The 15,914-nt window shown below is 45.8% G+C and overlaps 2 protein-coding genes and 1 long non-coding RNA gene across 10 annotated transcripts in view; 2 read left to right on the plus strand and 1 right to left on the minus strand.

The window, feature by feature from the left end:
• The window catches only part of HDDC2 (HD domain containing 2), a 17,993-nt gene extending 9,626 nt beyond the window's left edge, over positions 1–8,367 (plus strand). The window contains exons 5-6 of the mRNA XM_069599040.1: positions 3,921–4,059; positions 8,018–8,367. Of these exons, the coding sequence (XP_069455141.1) occupies positions 3,921–4,059; positions 8,018–8,115 (237 nt within the window). The 3' untranslated portion in view covers positions 8,116–8,367. The remainder of the gene's footprint in view (positions 1–3,920; positions 4,060–8,017) is intronic.
• Positions 8,368–8,754: 387 nt separating this feature from the next.
• On the plus strand, positions 8,755–12,464 carry LOC138445240 (uncharacterized). Its single transcript, XR_011258766.1, has 2 exons — positions 8,755–8,871; positions 9,643–12,464. It is a non-coding gene; the product is annotated as an uncharacterized lncRNA (long non-coding RNA).
• Positions 12,465–14,045: 1,581 nt separating this feature from the next.
• The window catches only part of TPD52L1 (TPD52 like 1), a 94,188-nt gene continuing 92,319 nt past the window's right edge, over positions 14,046–15,914 (minus strand). For all 8 annotated transcript variants that reach the window (XM_069599048.1, XM_069599042.1, XM_069599043.1 and 5 more), the window contains one exon: positions 14,046–14,660. In XM_069599048.1, coding sequence (XP_069455149.1) covers positions 14,651–14,660 — 10 coding nt within the window. In that variant the 3' untranslated portion in view covers positions 14,046–14,650. The remainder of the gene's footprint in view (positions 14,661–15,914) is intronic.

Raw genomic sequence — 15,914 nt, forward strand, 5'->3', positions numbered from 1 at the left:
TTCTCATCTCCCAGCTGCTGTAGGTGTCTGTCAGGGCTAATAGAAATGTTTCTTCCTTCCACATTCTGCATTTCCCTTCTCACCATAATGCCTGATGCAAATACTGACTCAGAGCCCCTGGATTTCCTGATGCATTGCGCTCATCCTCCACCGTGCCAGCCTCACACCCACCCATCTCTGGTCCTTGAGAGAAACGTGGGCTTTGGGGTCATTCAGAACTGGGTTCCCAACGCACTGCTTCCTGGCTCAGTGGCCTTGGGCTCATTCGCCTCCCTGAGTCAGCTGCGCATCTGTGAAACCCGTAAGGGTTGTCCGGATTGCGTGAGGTCAAGGGCAGATGTGCCGTGGGGCCCAGCACCGAACATGGGCCTCGTTGGGCCTCAGTGCCTCCCTGCTGCTGCTGATAGCAGGCAGCTCCAGGGAAGCGGCTTGCCTAGTGCTCCTGTTGTCCCCCTCCTAGAACTGACTTCCACCTGAAGGGAAAATAACCCATCCCCGCCTCTGGCAGTTTCTCACTTCCCTCCAACCTCTTCCCCCGCCTTCCTTGCTTGAGCCCCTAGCCCCTCCTTACTCTGGGGTAGCCCTGCCTCTTCGTTCTGGAGGCTGGAAGTCCAAGTCATGGTGTGGGCAGGGCCTTGTTCCTTGAGGGCTCTAGAGGAAGATTCCCTGCTTGCCTCTCCCTGGCTTCTGGTGATGCCTCCTCCAGCTTTGGCAGCCTTGCCTCTGAACACGTGGCTCCAGGCTCTGCCTCCATAGTCAGATGTTTTCCTCCTGTCTGTGCATGCGTACTAAGTCGCTTCAGTCAAGTCCGACTCTTTGCAACCCTGTGTACTGTAGCCCGCCAGGCTCCTCTGTCCGTGGGAATTCTCCAGGTTTGAATAGGAGTGGGTAGCCCGACCCAGGGATCAAACCTGCATTGCGTGCATTACAGCTGGATTCTTTACCACTGAGACCCCAGGGAAGCTGCCTGTGCCACCTGCACTGTGCCACAGCCCCACCCCCGCCCTGTGTCTGTATCTGGGCCCAATTCCCTCTTGTAAGAATGCTGGTTATTAGATTAAGATCCGTCCTAGTCCGCTGTGACTCTTTCTTAATTTGATTACATCTGCAAAGACTGTTTCCAAATAAGATCACATTCATAGATTACAAGTAGATTTGAACTTTGTGGAAACACTATAAACAGAGAACAGCTCTTTATTACACATTTTAAAAATCATGTTCAATATTAACACGTTGGCTTTGGTATGAGATTTCCAGGGTTCGAATTAGTGGCTCCTCTGTTTACTAGCTGTGTGATCTTGGGCAATGTAAGGTACCTCTCTGTATGTCAATTTCCTCATCTACAGAATGGCACTAATAATAGTATACCCATATTCCAGGGTTGTGTGGCAGTCAAATTAAATAGTATGTTAAGCAGTTGGAAAGCTTCCCTGGTGGCTCAGTGGTAAAGAATCCACCTGCCAATGCAGGAGACACCGGTTCCATCTCTGGGTCAGGAAGATGGCCTGGAGAAGGAATTGACAACCCACTCCCGTATTCTTGCCTGAGAAATCTCATGAACAGAGGAGTCTGGCAGGCTGCAGTTCATGGGGTTGCGAAAGAGTCAGACACGACTCAGCAACCAAACAGTGACGACAGCGCCGTTAGAATATTGCCTGATGTACATAGTATGCTCTGTTTTTACTGTCTCCAGTCCCTGTGGTCTGATTTTGATTTCAGAAAATAGGGTCATTCTGAACCCAGGGAACTTCAGATAGTACTAGTTACATAGAAAATGGCAGTTGAATTGATTTTTGAAATGTAAATCACTGCTGTTCACCACTAACAACAGCTTTCGGCCCAAAGGGTCATGTCTAGTTAAAGCAGTTATAATTTATTGTCTGCCATAGAAGCGTGAAATCACATTTCAGTAAGTCAAGAGAAAGCATTTTCACATTTTCCTTGAAGTATCACAGAAAGATGTCTGCTCTACCACCTGAGTTTTGCTTTAAAGAAAGAGCCCTTCGAATCCCAGCGCAAAGCAGGAGCCACTCCCTGCCACATGCCCAATGCCTGGCACACACACCTGCCTTTGAATTGTTTCCCAGCCTGCAGCTGAAGATCCAGCTGGGTTAAAAAGTACTCCTTCAAAAGGTCCCTGGAGAAGGCAATGGCAACCCACTCCAGTATTCTTGCCTGGAGAATCCTATGGACAGAGGAGCTTGGCGGGCTACTGTCCACGGGGTTGCACAGTTGGACACGACTGAGCGTGCAAGCACTTCAGGAGGTCCCCCTGTTCTGTCCTCTGAAGTAAAAGGGTAGCATTTCGGGGGGGAGTTTGATGTGCAGCAATATGAGGGCCCTGGGTCCCAGAGGGAGAGTCACTAAGGTGGGAGAGCGTGACATGCAGAATGTTAACCTTATGTCTGCACTGTGATCGGGGCCAGTCTTTCTCCAAGGGAGACAGGATATCTTTGACCTTCTTCACCTGTTCTCTCTCTCTTCCCTTTGGCCCTCCATGTTGAGGACCTAGAACATGTATATCTTTCCTGCTTGAAACCCTTATCCTTCTGTTGCTCTGCAAACACCCACCGGAGCTGCATCTAATAAAAACCAAGAAACCATCAGTGATTCACAACACATCACCCTGGCGAGAGAAAGCACGGCAGAGTCAGTATCCAGGGTGGGATTACAAACGAGAACCTGACACAGAAATCAGCTGGGAACACCTCGGTCTTCATAGAAGGATGCTTCTCCGCGGCCTTAACTGGGACGTGGGGCTGTGTGACGGGCGTGCTCTAAGACGCCAACTGCCTGCGGCTTCTTGCTGCAGGTCTGCACTGAGGAGGGAGGGACCAGTGGGGCGAGGAACAGTAAATAAGCTGCCTCCCGCCTGGTGCCTTCACCGCCTGCCTGCCGCCAACACGCGCACAGACAGCCGGCAGGAAGAGTTCTCAGACCCTGGCTGTGTCCTCAAGAGTCATAACCCAGAGGGATGTGATTAGCTCCTCTCTATTCTGAAAGCAAGGACAGAGCTTCCCAGAGTAGAGTGGAAACCAAACGAAAGGAGAAAGCCAGAAACTCACTTCAAACAGGAAAGGAGACCTGACATTAGATGGAGAGGGAGCTCACTGGGGAAGCATAGAATGAAATGTTGGTTGCTGTTGCTTAGTTGCTCAGTTGTGTCTGACTCTTGCAGCCCCATGGACTGTAGCCCGCCAGGCTCCCCCGTCCATGGGATTCTCCAGGCAGAAATACTGCTGTGGATGGCCGTGTCCTCCTGCAGAGGATTTTCCCAACCCAAGGATCGAACCCACATCTCCATGTTTCCTGCGTAGCAGACAGATTCTTTACCACCTAGCCATTGGGGAAGCCTCAAGATGAAATATTAACTTGAAATTAATACTCAGAATCTGGATTAAAGAATAATGGTCTTGAAGACAAGTTACTAAACAGGAAGGAAAATGTTTGGAAGTGCCCATGTGAACACATCAGACTTGGCAGGCATAGGGTAGACTAGATGGAACTGGGAGCGCCCACATGGAACATGGGTGTTAAGCTGTGGAACTGCGTGTGAGTAGTCTCTGTGACGGCTTTGTATACAGTGGAGAAGTACGGCCGGTGGAGAATGTGCTTTTAGCTGTAACTGATTTCAGGGACCAGGTTCTCCTGGCATAACCTATCATGTGGGCTTCCCAGGTGGCCCTTGTGGTAGAGAACCTGCCTGCCAGTGCAGAAGGCGTAGGAGAGGCGGGTTCAACCCCTGGGCCGGGAAGATCCCCTGGAAGAGGAAATGACAACCCACTCCAGTATTCTTGCCTGGGGAACCCCATGGACAGAGGAGCCTGGTGGGCTACAGTCCATAGAGTCAGACACGACTGAAGCGACTTAGCACCCACACATGCAGCCCACAATGCTGCTTTAATTGTCCCTTTCCTTAGGAATATGAGACCCAGTCTAGTGCAGAAGCTAAATTTGTGAAGCAGCTGGACCAGTGTGAGATGATTCTTCAGGCATCTGAATATGAAGACCTTGAGAACAAGCCTGGGAGGCTGCAGGACTTCTACGACTCCACAGCAGGTACGCAGGGCTGGTTTCAATAAGCACCGCTTCAGGTTGGCTTAACTTGCTCCTGGTGTAATGACTGATACTACCTTAGGGAAGTCCCTGGTTGTTCAGCCCTCCTCTGACCCTTTCATATGGAGCATCTGAGAAGAAAAAGGTGGGATTCATGGTGTGAGGCTGCCTAATGCAAGAGAGCCTTGCCGCCCTGCAGTCTGAGCTCCAGATTCACACCACACATACTGGCTGTGTGCTCCTGGGCGGTCTCCTGACCTCTCTGTGTCCTCCCTAAAAAATGGAAATCATAGTACCCTACCTGATCCATAGGTTGGTTTTGAGATTTAAGAGAGATGATGAACGTCAAAGTGCATTCTGTCAGTGCTTAATAGGTGGAAGGTCATGTAAGGTAGAGGCAGAGAGAGAGATAAAAGAGGAAGCTCCAGGCAGCGAAGTCGTCATTGTTGCTGTAGCCCTTCAGAGCGCAGGCCTGAAGCTGCTTTTGTTTAAATCTTGGTTCTGCCACAGTCACCTTAGGTAACCTCCAGTAGATTACTTCACCTAGTTCTGGGTCTTCGTTTCCTTATTCTTGGGGCGTCCTGTGTAGCTCAGGTGGTAAAAGCCTCTGCCTGCAGTGTGGGAGACCTGGATTCAATTCCTGGGTCAGGAAGATCCCCTGGAGAAGGAAGTGGCAACCCACTCCGGTATTCTTGCTGGGGGAATCCCATGGACAGAGGAGCCTGGCACGCTACAGTTCATGGGATCGCCAGAGTCGGACACAACTTAGCACTATCTTTTCTTCTTTCTGCCTCATTTTTAAATTGAGAATGATTATAGAGTCTACTTTATAGGGTTGTTTGAGGATATATTGTGACGTGTTTAGAAGACTGCCTGGCAGTAAGCCTTGGCTCTCTTCGTTTTGGCACAGCTTCTGCAGTGAGGAGCCAGGGGCACTGACCACGGGTCTCCTGTTGCTCCCTGGAGCAGAGCTCCAGCTCTTTTCCCTCAGAGTTCCCCAGGCTCAGCTGAGCCTCCATCTCTCCTGAGAGAACTGTTAGAGATGGCCTTGCTGTGACCTCTCCCGACCCTTTAGTGGCCTCATCAAGTCGAGGAAAGTCCCAGCTCCAAAATAAGCTCCCAGATCTGATTTGCATTATAATGGGGTTGATTTGATTTGCCTACTGTCTTGGCTCACTTACCTCTGCCCTAGGCAAGGCCCTCATTGATTCTGTATGGCTGGCGGTTATAACCACCTAATTTAATCTCCCAGGCTCAGGAGTTCACCTTGCACATCTCAGTGCTTTTCTCCTTTGTAGATCTAGGTATCATCGCATCTTTGTTTGGCAGCTTTCCTCTTCCTTAAAATAAAATCTTGATATTTATTGCACTTGCTGGGTGGCACAGTGGTTTATAAAGAATCCGCCTGCCAGTACAGGAGACGCAAGAGACACGGGTTCTATCCCTGGGTTGGGTAGATCCCCTGGAGTTAGGGAATGGCAACCCACTCCAGAATTCTTGCCTGGAAAATTCCATAAACTGAGAAGCCTGGTGGGCTACAGTCCATGGGGCCACAAAGAGTCGGATACAACTGAGCAGCTGAGCACAAACAGCTCTGTAGTCTAAGGCTGTTCAGCTCTCTGGTTTCCTTTCTCAATCCTCCCTGTCACGACTAAGTGTTCCTTTTTTTTGCTCAGTCTCCGCGTGGTCCAGAGCATGCCACCGTGATGTCACAGTCTGACTTGCATTCTCCATTATGATGTTCCTAGTTGGGTTTCTTGCCAAATCCCCATCTACTCACCCCACCCTATGGTAAGCTGTTGAGGGCCATGACCAGCTTTGTCTCCTCTGTCCTTGAGGTAAATGATGCTCAGAATGTTTGACTTCAGTTAAATAGAATTCTATTTAACTCCTGGAAACCAGGAGTCGGTCAACTATAACCCATGGGCCAAACTGGCCTGCTGGTTGTGTAAATAAGGTTTTATTGAAACAGCCACACTCTTTATGTATTGTTTATACTGCTTTTGTGCTACAGCTGCAGAGTTGAGTAGTTGGCCACAAAGGCCAAATTGTTCACAAAGCCCGTAATATTTACTACCTGACTCTTCACAAAAAAGGTTTGCCAACCATGTTAGAAGCAATGATCTGGTTCCCAGATAGCATCTTTTTCACAATAAGGTCATAATCATGTTTGTGTTGTGCTTTACACTGTTATCCTCGGATACATTCACAATGAAAAAAATAGAAAATGAAACATGAGAATACTGATAGAATCCAAAAATACGGGAGCTGGAAGGATCATCTAGCTTAAGCTCGCCGTGTTACCAAGGAAGAAACTTGAGCCTGGAAAGTGGGTGATGAGCCCACAGCCGAATTTGAGATTAAAACTCACTGCACTTTCTCCTCTGGTGTACTACTTCTAGTGAACAGTTAAATGTAAAACATGTAGCCAATGTAAGAAATGATTTCTCACCATTTTGCCTGCCCTCGTTTGAACAGGGTGGTCATGATAGAAAACATAAGAAGAGGTCAGATTCTGGATATATTTTGAGCATAGAGTCAACAAGATTTGTATGTGGCGGTGTTTGTGAGAGGAACCTGAGGTTTTTGGACTTTCCACTAGATTGGGCTTCCCTGGTGTCTTAGTCGGTAAAGAATCCACCTGCAGTGCAGGAGACCTGATTTCCATCCTGGGTTGGGAAGGTCTCCTGCAGGAGGGCACGGCAGTCCACTCCAACATTCTTGCCTGGAGAATTCCATGGACAGAGGAGCCTGGCAGGATACAGTCCATTGTGTCACAAAGAGTTGGACGTGACTGAGTGACTCGGCACACACACACTAGATGGGAAAGATGGGAAAAAATCAGGGGTCCCAGAGCCAAGGGGAGAAAGTTTCAAGAGGGCAGGAGTAGCCGTCAGATTGAGCAGCGTGGTGCTGATTGGCGCCCTTGGTAAGAGCGGTTTTGGTGGAATGATGGTAAGTCTGACGGCCAGCCTTTACACAGTCGGGCAGAGGGTGACCTGGAAACAACACGGATCGTGGAGGACAGGCCCCGGCTCGGTGCTAAGAGCTGCGTAAGACAGAAAACAGCCAGCACTGGGGGAGCTATAGGGAAAGCTGCACCGCAGGACCAGCCAGGTGTCAGGTAGGGCAAGAAAGTGAAGGGTTGGTACATAGGGAATAAATGGGATAGAGTTCACTGTGGAAAGAACAGTAAGCAGCAAAGGGCACTGGCAAGAGAAGACCGTCAGGGAAGAGACGGTGGGCTTAACACCGCCCCTGCCAGCCTCTGTCCACCTAAAATAGCTCAGAGCCTGGTTACTGCCCAGGGCAGAAGTCCAGGGAAAGCCGAGGGGCCGGGAAGACGGGACAGAGCGGCTGGTTTCAGGGTAAATGTTTGCATTCTTGTTTGCAAGCGAGGGAACAGCCTGGACCCACTGGTCTTCCTGCTAATCTTTGCATATGTAGGTGCTTGAAAGTGAAAGTGTTACTCAGTCTTGTCTGGTTCTTTGTGGCCCTGTGGACTGCAGCCCGCCAGGCTCCTCTGTCCATGGGATTCTCCAGGCAAGAACACTGAAGTGGGTTGCCATTTCCTTCTCCAATGTAGGTGCTTGGTCTTCACAGTTGCAGATTCAGAATGGCCAGAGGCTGTTCTCAGATGTTCCAGAGAGGGCCCCAACCTCCCCGAGTTTCCCTGGAGTTCCCAGTAAAGGTTGCTTGTTGCAGTTTTCCCCAGCTCTGCCTGAGCTGCAGTTCTTTTCCTAACTCTCATCTTTACTCTCCGTTGCATCTGGGGTGATGAAAAGTAAGTTCTGAGTGGTTGCCTTAAGCACCTCTCCAGGACCTGGGATTGTATCATCTGTGTTGGAGTGAAGTGTGGGTCAGATCACAGAACCGAGCCCCTGGCAAGCCCTAGGATCCAGCTGGAGAAACTGATATATTCTCTTGTCATTATTTCTTCCCCCGTCTTCTTGCCTTGCAGGAAAATTCAGTCACCCTGAGATAGTCCAGCTTGTTTCTGAACTCGAGGCAGAAAGAAACGCGAACATAGCCGGTGTCGCCAGTGAGCCACGCTCCTGAGATGCCCCCTACGTTGCTGCACTCCTGTAAGAAGCATTTCAGTTTTCTGTCTCGTGGTATTGTGTTTTGCCACTGTTGGTCTGTTGATTTTCCCAGATGTGTTTATTTTAAATTGCCTGGACTGCAGCAAGAAACATGATACAGTTTGGATAATAAAAGAAGCTACAGAATGTGGTCACGAAAATGTCATGGATGGAGACTTGGAGGCTGAGAGGGAGGGATTTGAACTAAATAAAATTTTAAAGTCTTAAACTTTGGAATATTTATTGTTGATTCTAAATCATCGTATTCTGAGTTCATAACCTACATCCCTGAAGGCCAGATTCATTGAACAATAGAAAATTTAATTATGATTGCTTTTAAGAAGATTCTTTGGCTGGCTTAGTGATAAGGATCTAGGGAGAACAAATTATTATAATGCATTCTCCCATCAGTTGAAATGCTGCTTTATTCAAGTTCTGCAGCCTGATCTTTAATTCACTATGACCTGCTTTAGGCCCCTGATCACAGACTTGAAAACCTGGTCATGGTTCCCTCCCTGCAATCCTTTTTGTCATCTGGGGATAGAAATCTGGGCATGCAATTTCAAGTGTAATTTGTCTGCCTCTGCTTTTCCCCTGGCTGGTTTATATTTTTCAGGCCTTGATTATATTTATTAGCAGACAAGAAATACATAATAAGTTCTTACTGGGTCATTGAACCTTATGGAGCAATCACGTCAGACCTGGCTTCTTCCCTTCATTTCCCTTTCACAGGGTAAGTAATTTCCTTGCTTGCCTTTCAGTGATGCCACTGAATGGTTTGAGAAAGGATGGCTGTCCGTGTAGGCCAGCTCAAGAGTTTGGTGGAAGCATGATGCCTATCCCTTTAATTCAGATGTCAGTTTCCATTTGAAGAAGGCCTAAAAAGGCTGGCATGGTGAGAATTCTAGGCAGCGTCTCTTTGGAAACACTTTGCAGTATCCATGGATACCCAGTCTGCCGGAAGCAAGGTGCCGTGATCTCTTCAGAGACGACACACACGTGTACATAGAGCCCATCGGCACTGCAAAGAGCCATGTTGCTCTGCACTGAAATGCTGTTACATCACAGCCACACTATGTAAAAACCAGTAAATGGTTGGAAGTCAACAAAGTCTGGTTAGTACTGGAGATACAATTAGCAAGAAAACAGAACCATATCAGTATTTTGGAGTTTTTTTTCTTTTCCTCCTGGCATGAAATCATACACACAAAATAACCCCAGATAAAGTTCAGACATTTAGAACCGGAAAATGTTCCTTGACCCTGGAGTTTTATTGGGATGTTTGCCTGCTGTAATTTTCATAAATCCACACAGAGACTTTGGAAGTTTTTCCTGGGTCAGACTTAATACTAGTCACGATCATCTCAGTTTTTCATTTACCTGCCACGTGAGGGTTCACATTTACTCCTAAATCTTGCTTACTGGAATAATATATTTAAACACCAGGTTTGAAACAGTTGCTTTCCATGTCACATTATCACCATCTCCCTGTTACCAAATCCAGGCTCCCTCTGCTTGTCAAAGATCGGCCAATACATCTGAGAAAAGGTGTTAAGGAAGACAACTTTATTCGGAAAGCTGGCTGACCAAGAAGATGGCAAGATAGCACCTCAAAATAACCATCTTCCCAGGGCCTAGTTGCCAGGTTCTTCAATGGATCAGAGACTGAGGGAGGTGAGGAAACAAGTGAAAAGACTATTCAATCCTTGCAAATGGCAAGCCTCAGGCAGGGGGATGGATATATTAGTTTCACTTCCTTACTGTCCTTCACAGGTAGGTGGGCTCAGGTTATCTCCCCAAGGCAGGCAATTATGTATGCCTATAATAACAGGGTGGCAGAGTGTTAGTCGCTCAGTCCTGTCCAACCCATTGCAACCCTGGATTGCAAACCTGCCAGGCCCCTCTGTCCATGGAATTCTCCAGGCAAGAATACTGGAGTGGCTTGCCATGCCTTTCTTCAGGTGATCTTCCCTGACCCAGGGATCGAACCCAGGTCTCCCACATTGCAGGCAGATTCTTTACCATCAGAGCCAGCAGGGAAGCCCCAAACGTGGCAAAATGAGGGTTAAAGTCATATAAGCAACATGAATTCAAAATTAACCCTTCCCAGTTACATTCTTTTATTGTACCCATCCACACTCCAACCTGATAAAAAGTGAGAGGAGAGGGTTGGGGTTAAAGTTCACAACCTTTTGCACTACTATACAGTGAAGTTCAGCAACTTTCAGGCTGATGTAATTTTGGAACAACGTACAGTGGCAGAACAGTCACTGAGATCCCCAGTGTCCTCTTCACATTGACCACTGTGAGTGGCATGGCTTATCAGGAGTGTTCACAGTAAAGCACACAGTTGTTCTGTTTTCCATGGTCCATGACCAGATCTATAAGAAATGTGTAATTTAGGGAAAATGCAGACTGTTTTGCTGACATGACTATCAATAGTCATAGTTGATGAGATAAAGGTGTGTGAACTTATGAATATTCTCCATCAAAACAACAGGATTTAATAAGTGATAAATGGTTAAATTACAGAATGGCTAACTTCAAAAAAAATTTTATAATCACAATTCATATTGGAATTTTTTATTATTGAGATGTATTTGTGGTATCATACATATTATAATATCATTTCATATACTTGGTGCTGATCTAGCCTGAAGCTGTTTTGATTTGTTAGCCAAATATGTCCATTGTGTGCCAATCCTGTTCAGTACTGTGGAACACTTGAAAATACTGCATGTGAGCTGAGCCCAGCTGAACAAAATAGGGCAACTCAGCAGCGGGTCAAATTGGGATACACTTGCCCATCAAAGGCAGGGAGACATAGGCAGCTCCAGAGTCATTAGGCAGTAAGAAAATGAGACCTGCCAACCAACGACTGTTTTAATTATTCTACTTAAGTGATGTGATGTTGAATGGTTTACCTTGGAAACGAACAGAGATCATTCTGTTGTTTTTGAGATTGCATCCAAGTACTGCATCCAAGTACTCTTTTGTTAACCAAGATGGCTACTCCATTTCTTCTAAGGGATTCCTGCCCACAGTAGTAGATACAATGGTCATCTGAGTTAAATTCACCCATTCCAGTCCATTTTAGTTCGCTGATTCCTAGAATGTCAACGTTCACTCTTGTCATCTCCTGTTGGAACACTTCCAATTTGCCTTGACTCATGGACCTGACATTCCAGGTTCCTATGCAACATTGCTCTTTACAGCATCAGACCTTGCTTCTATCACCAGAGACATCCACAACTGGGTATTGTTTTTGCTTTGGCTCCATCCCTTCATTCTTTCTGGAGTTATTTCTCCACTGATCTCCAGTAGCATATTGGGCACCTACTGACCCGGGGAGTTCCCCTTTCAGTATCCTATCATTTTGCCTTTTCATACTGTTCATGGGGTTCTCAAGGCAAGAATACTGAAGTGGTTTGCCATTCCCTTCTCCAGTGGACCACATTCTGTCAGACCTCTCCACCATGACCCTCCAGTCTTGGGTGGCCCCACATGGCATGGCTTAGTGTCAGACTTTATTTTGGGGGGCTCCAAAATCACTGCAGATGGTGATTGCAGCCATGAAATTAAAAGACGCTTACTCCTTGCAAGGAAAGTTATGACCAACCTAGATAGTATATTGAAAAGCAGAGATATTACTTTGACAACAAAGGTCCGTCTAGTCAAGGCTATGGTTTTTCCAGTAGTCATGTATGGATGTGAGAGTTGGACTGTGAAGAAAGCTGAGCGCCGAAGAATTGATGCTTTTGAACTGTGGTGTTGGAGAAGACTCTTGAGAGTCCCTTGGACTGCAAGGAGATCCAACCAGTCCATTCTGAAGGAGATCAGTCCTGGGTGTTCATTGAAAGGACTGAGGATGAAGCTGGAACACCAACACTTTGGCCACCTCATGCTAAGAGTTGACTCATTGGAAAAGACTCTGATGCTGGGAGGGATTGGGGGCAGGAGGAGAAGGGGACGACAGAGGATGAGATGGCTGGATGGCATCACCAACTCGATGGACATGAGTTTGGGTGAATTCCGGGAGTTGGTGATGGACAGGGAGGCCTGGCGTGCTGTGATTCATGGGGTCACAAAGAGTTGGACACGACTGAGCAACTGAACTGAACTGAACTGAAGTGATGTGGGTTATTCATCACAGATCTCGTGGCAGAATGAAAAAAGACATCATGGCCATCATACCACTCCTCGCTCAGAGGGAATAATTTTTAAAAATTTAACAATTAATAGAGGTGATAGGAATATAGTTTTTATAAAATATCAAAATAGAATTTTTGAAGAATGATTTAAAATAAACAGCTAAGATATAGTTTATTTTAGTTTTGAGCATTAACACTAATTTTCTTGATCATTTTTCTGCCCAGTTTCCATGCTGTGTTTTCAGATTGTAAGGTTGAGACTATTGTGCGTAGAAATGGGTTGGTGAATGAAGGCATTTGTTTATAGCAATGTAACTGCATTTTCTAATACAATGAAGTGTACTGAATGTGGCCAAAAGAAGGTGGCAGTGAGTTTATAAGAGGTGACCAGGCTACTGTAGACTGGACAGAGAGACCAAGGGCACGCCATAGCAGTGGGCAAGCAACACACTCACAAGCCAGCTAGACATGGTTTGGCTTCAGCCAGCAGGCTGGAAGGCTAAGTTAGGGAGAATGCCAACACTTCGACTGGCAGAGCTCCTTTGTCCACATTCGTCTACTCTGGTTCGAGTTTACACCCCCACACCTGTTGCTCCCAAGAGTCCAGGCCTCGGAGATTCTGTGTCCCTGAACCAGTTTGATTTTCAGTTAGGTACATGGATTGTTCTGCTCCATTAATGTGAATAGAATTTTTTAAAGTTAGCTTTATTTCAATATGTCACAAATACCCACTTCTATCTAATGAAGTTACAAAATGAACAATGAACATACTATGTTATGCATATTATATGGATTATATATATATCTATAAATAACATTATTACTATATTTAAATTTGGAGTTGGTTGTTTTTTTTTTTAGTTGGTAAATCTATTCTACATTCTAGAGTGTACATTTTAAAAATGTAGCTACAGGATGCTACTGTCAGGTAATTAGAATAGAAAAAAGGAGTCCAAAATGGTGGCGGCTAAAAGAGAAAAGCCTGAGAAAACGGAACAGAAGAAAATCCGCAGACTGGAGTGAGAACTTCAGGTGAAACAAACATGCCCCCTTCTTGCCTACCCCAATTGGCAGAGGGCAGGCTCAAGGGGAGGAGGAGATGAATGAATCAAAGGAGGAAGCCAAGACAGATTGAGGCCTCTCCTTTTGGGTTGGCCCACCCTCATGCCTTGAGGGTGTACTCTTCTTTGCTTGCCCAATAAAACTGAGCTGTAACAGAGCTGCAACACTGGTCTGCCATTTCAAATTTTTGCTGCGATGAGACAGAACTGAGGAAATTATACACCCCCCACCCCCCGACACACACTACTAATAATAAATGCTACCTGCTACCTAACAACAAACGTACGTTCCCATCGAGAAGAAAAGAGAAGTTTGTGATGTGAAAGGTAAACGTTACTGCAGAAATCTGATTGTACTAAGATGATTTTGTTTTTAATGTGAGCAGTTTGAATACTGGAAAGAGTGGCAGAACTCTGCTTCTAGCATTTTCTAGCAAATCCTTTTGCATCCGTTTCTTGCCTACTTCACTCAGTAGTTAGCTGAGTTAAATACTATTCTAGGTAGATTTGAGAGAATTTCAGAATCGGAGATTGTTTTAGCATCCTAGCGTAGCAGAGGTTATAATTACTTATGTATCCTGTTATATTCTCCAGATTAGCAGTAGAAGTTGATTTTAAAACAGCATCTGCAGAATTACACTACCACCTATCACGTTCATCAACAGCCCTGAAACGTAAAGAAATTAAGGATTCAGTTATCATTAAAATCAATTATTTTAATTGGTCAAATAAGCATAAGGGATTAATTGAATTAGGTGAGGGAGCTCACAAGCAGTTTGAAGATATTTGCAGTGCCATCTCATTCCCTGCTAGAGCCAGTTAGAAAGAGAGCCATCCAGCGGACAGAACTGAAAGGGGGCACTTAGCCTTCAAAGACATGCACTTCCTGTAGGCGTTCAAGCAAAAATCAAAGCAAATAATTAACAGCTACAGGTTTGGAAAACATGTTGAATTACACAAAAACAGGTCATGACCAACTGAGTACCTGCTGAAGTTGACATTTTAAAAGATGACAATCTAGGAACTCTAAAATGGTTGTGTGGTCCAGCAAAGACACGAATTCAAATGTAAATCATTTAATTAAACTTTGAGGCGAAGCCATTTGAAGAACAAGGTCAAGGCCTGTGTCTTCCCGCGGGACAGTGGTCTTCCTTGCCGAGGCGCGCGGGCAGGGCGGGGCCCTAGCACTGTAGCTCCTCCCCCTCGGCCAGCCGGGGGCCGCCGGCCGAGCTCTGCGCGCTGGCGTGGGCCGTGGAGCTCAGCACCTCCTCGAAGCTGCCGCCGCCGTGGTTCGCCCCGCCTACTTTCGTCTGAAACGGGCCAAGAGGCACAGGTACCGTTAGTTTGTCATTTTCGTAATTTTAAAAAGTAAGATGGATTACTCTGAAGTTCAGAAATACTTGTTTTCTTGAGCGGGCATGAAAAGGGGATGCCAAGGATGTAGAGAAGTTAAGTTTCCTTTCACAGAGGGCTAGGGTGTCAATCATATTTGGGTTTGGGGACTGGACTCGAAACTCTAAGTTGTACAACACTCTGTCTCTCTAACTTTAGCAATATTCTCTTTGTCCCTTCTACATCTAAAATTCCAGTCCCTTCAGGGGCATGTCCAGATCTGTGGATCTGCACCGTCTCTTCAGTCACCCAGAGAACCGATTTAATCAAAACAGAATTGAATGTTAGATAAATCCCCCCAATTTTACAAATGCAGGAACTCCTTTAAGCGACGCCAACTTTTCCTTTGAGACTTAACAAGACAATCTGAAGTTCTGGTAAATGTCTCTTGGAAAGCAGGGTGGATCAAGGGAACATGATCTCTGGTCTCTACTTTGAGAGTTGGAGATGAATCACGGCTTAAGCATTAGTCACCTCATATCTTTCCAGGCAGCAGTCTTAATAGGAGGATATACCTTAAAATGCAAAGTTATGATGCTTTCAGATGCTCTCTTTTTGTACACTTGTTGTTGGCTAATAAGAATATAGTCAGGAAGAAATCAATTTATAATTAAGGAATATGGTTAAGTACTTTGAAAAATTTCTTAGTAAAAGGTCTTTCAAAAGAATATTTAATGGCTCCAAAGGCTTAATGCAAGTCTTGGCCCTCCTTTAACCAGTAACAATATGGAAAAACACTTTGAGGAAAAGAAAGATACAGAATAGATAATGTGGCTATTCCCAAAATTCTATGTACACCTCACTGTCACTTATTATGATCACTCACAAGGACATAGACTACACTGGGGAATGTACCTGCTGATTGCCTGGCCTGCCTTTTAAAACCTTTAACCAGGTTTTGAAAGCAGTTCAGTTCTCACAAATCACACACATGCTTTTCTCCCACTGTCACTAAAATCCCTCTGCCTCTGTAAATTCAGTTACTAAGTTGAGTTTTTCCACTCTGCTTGAGATTGGAAAACTCATTCTGGAAAGTGACAGATTATAAATATTTTAGACTTGAGAAACCACATAGTCTCTGTCACAAATACTCAAATCAGCAATGGTAGAAAGCAGCCAAGATAATATGTAAGTGAATAAGCATGGCTGAGTTCCATAAAAGCTGTATGTAT

This window comes from Ovis canadensis, chromosome 8 (assembly GCF_042477335.2).
Source record: "Ovis canadensis isolate MfBH-ARS-UI-01 breed Bighorn chromosome 8, ARS-UI_OviCan_v2, whole genome shotgun sequence".
Taxonomy (NCBI): Eukaryota; Metazoa; Chordata; class Mammalia; order Artiodactyla; family Bovidae; genus Ovis; species Ovis canadensis.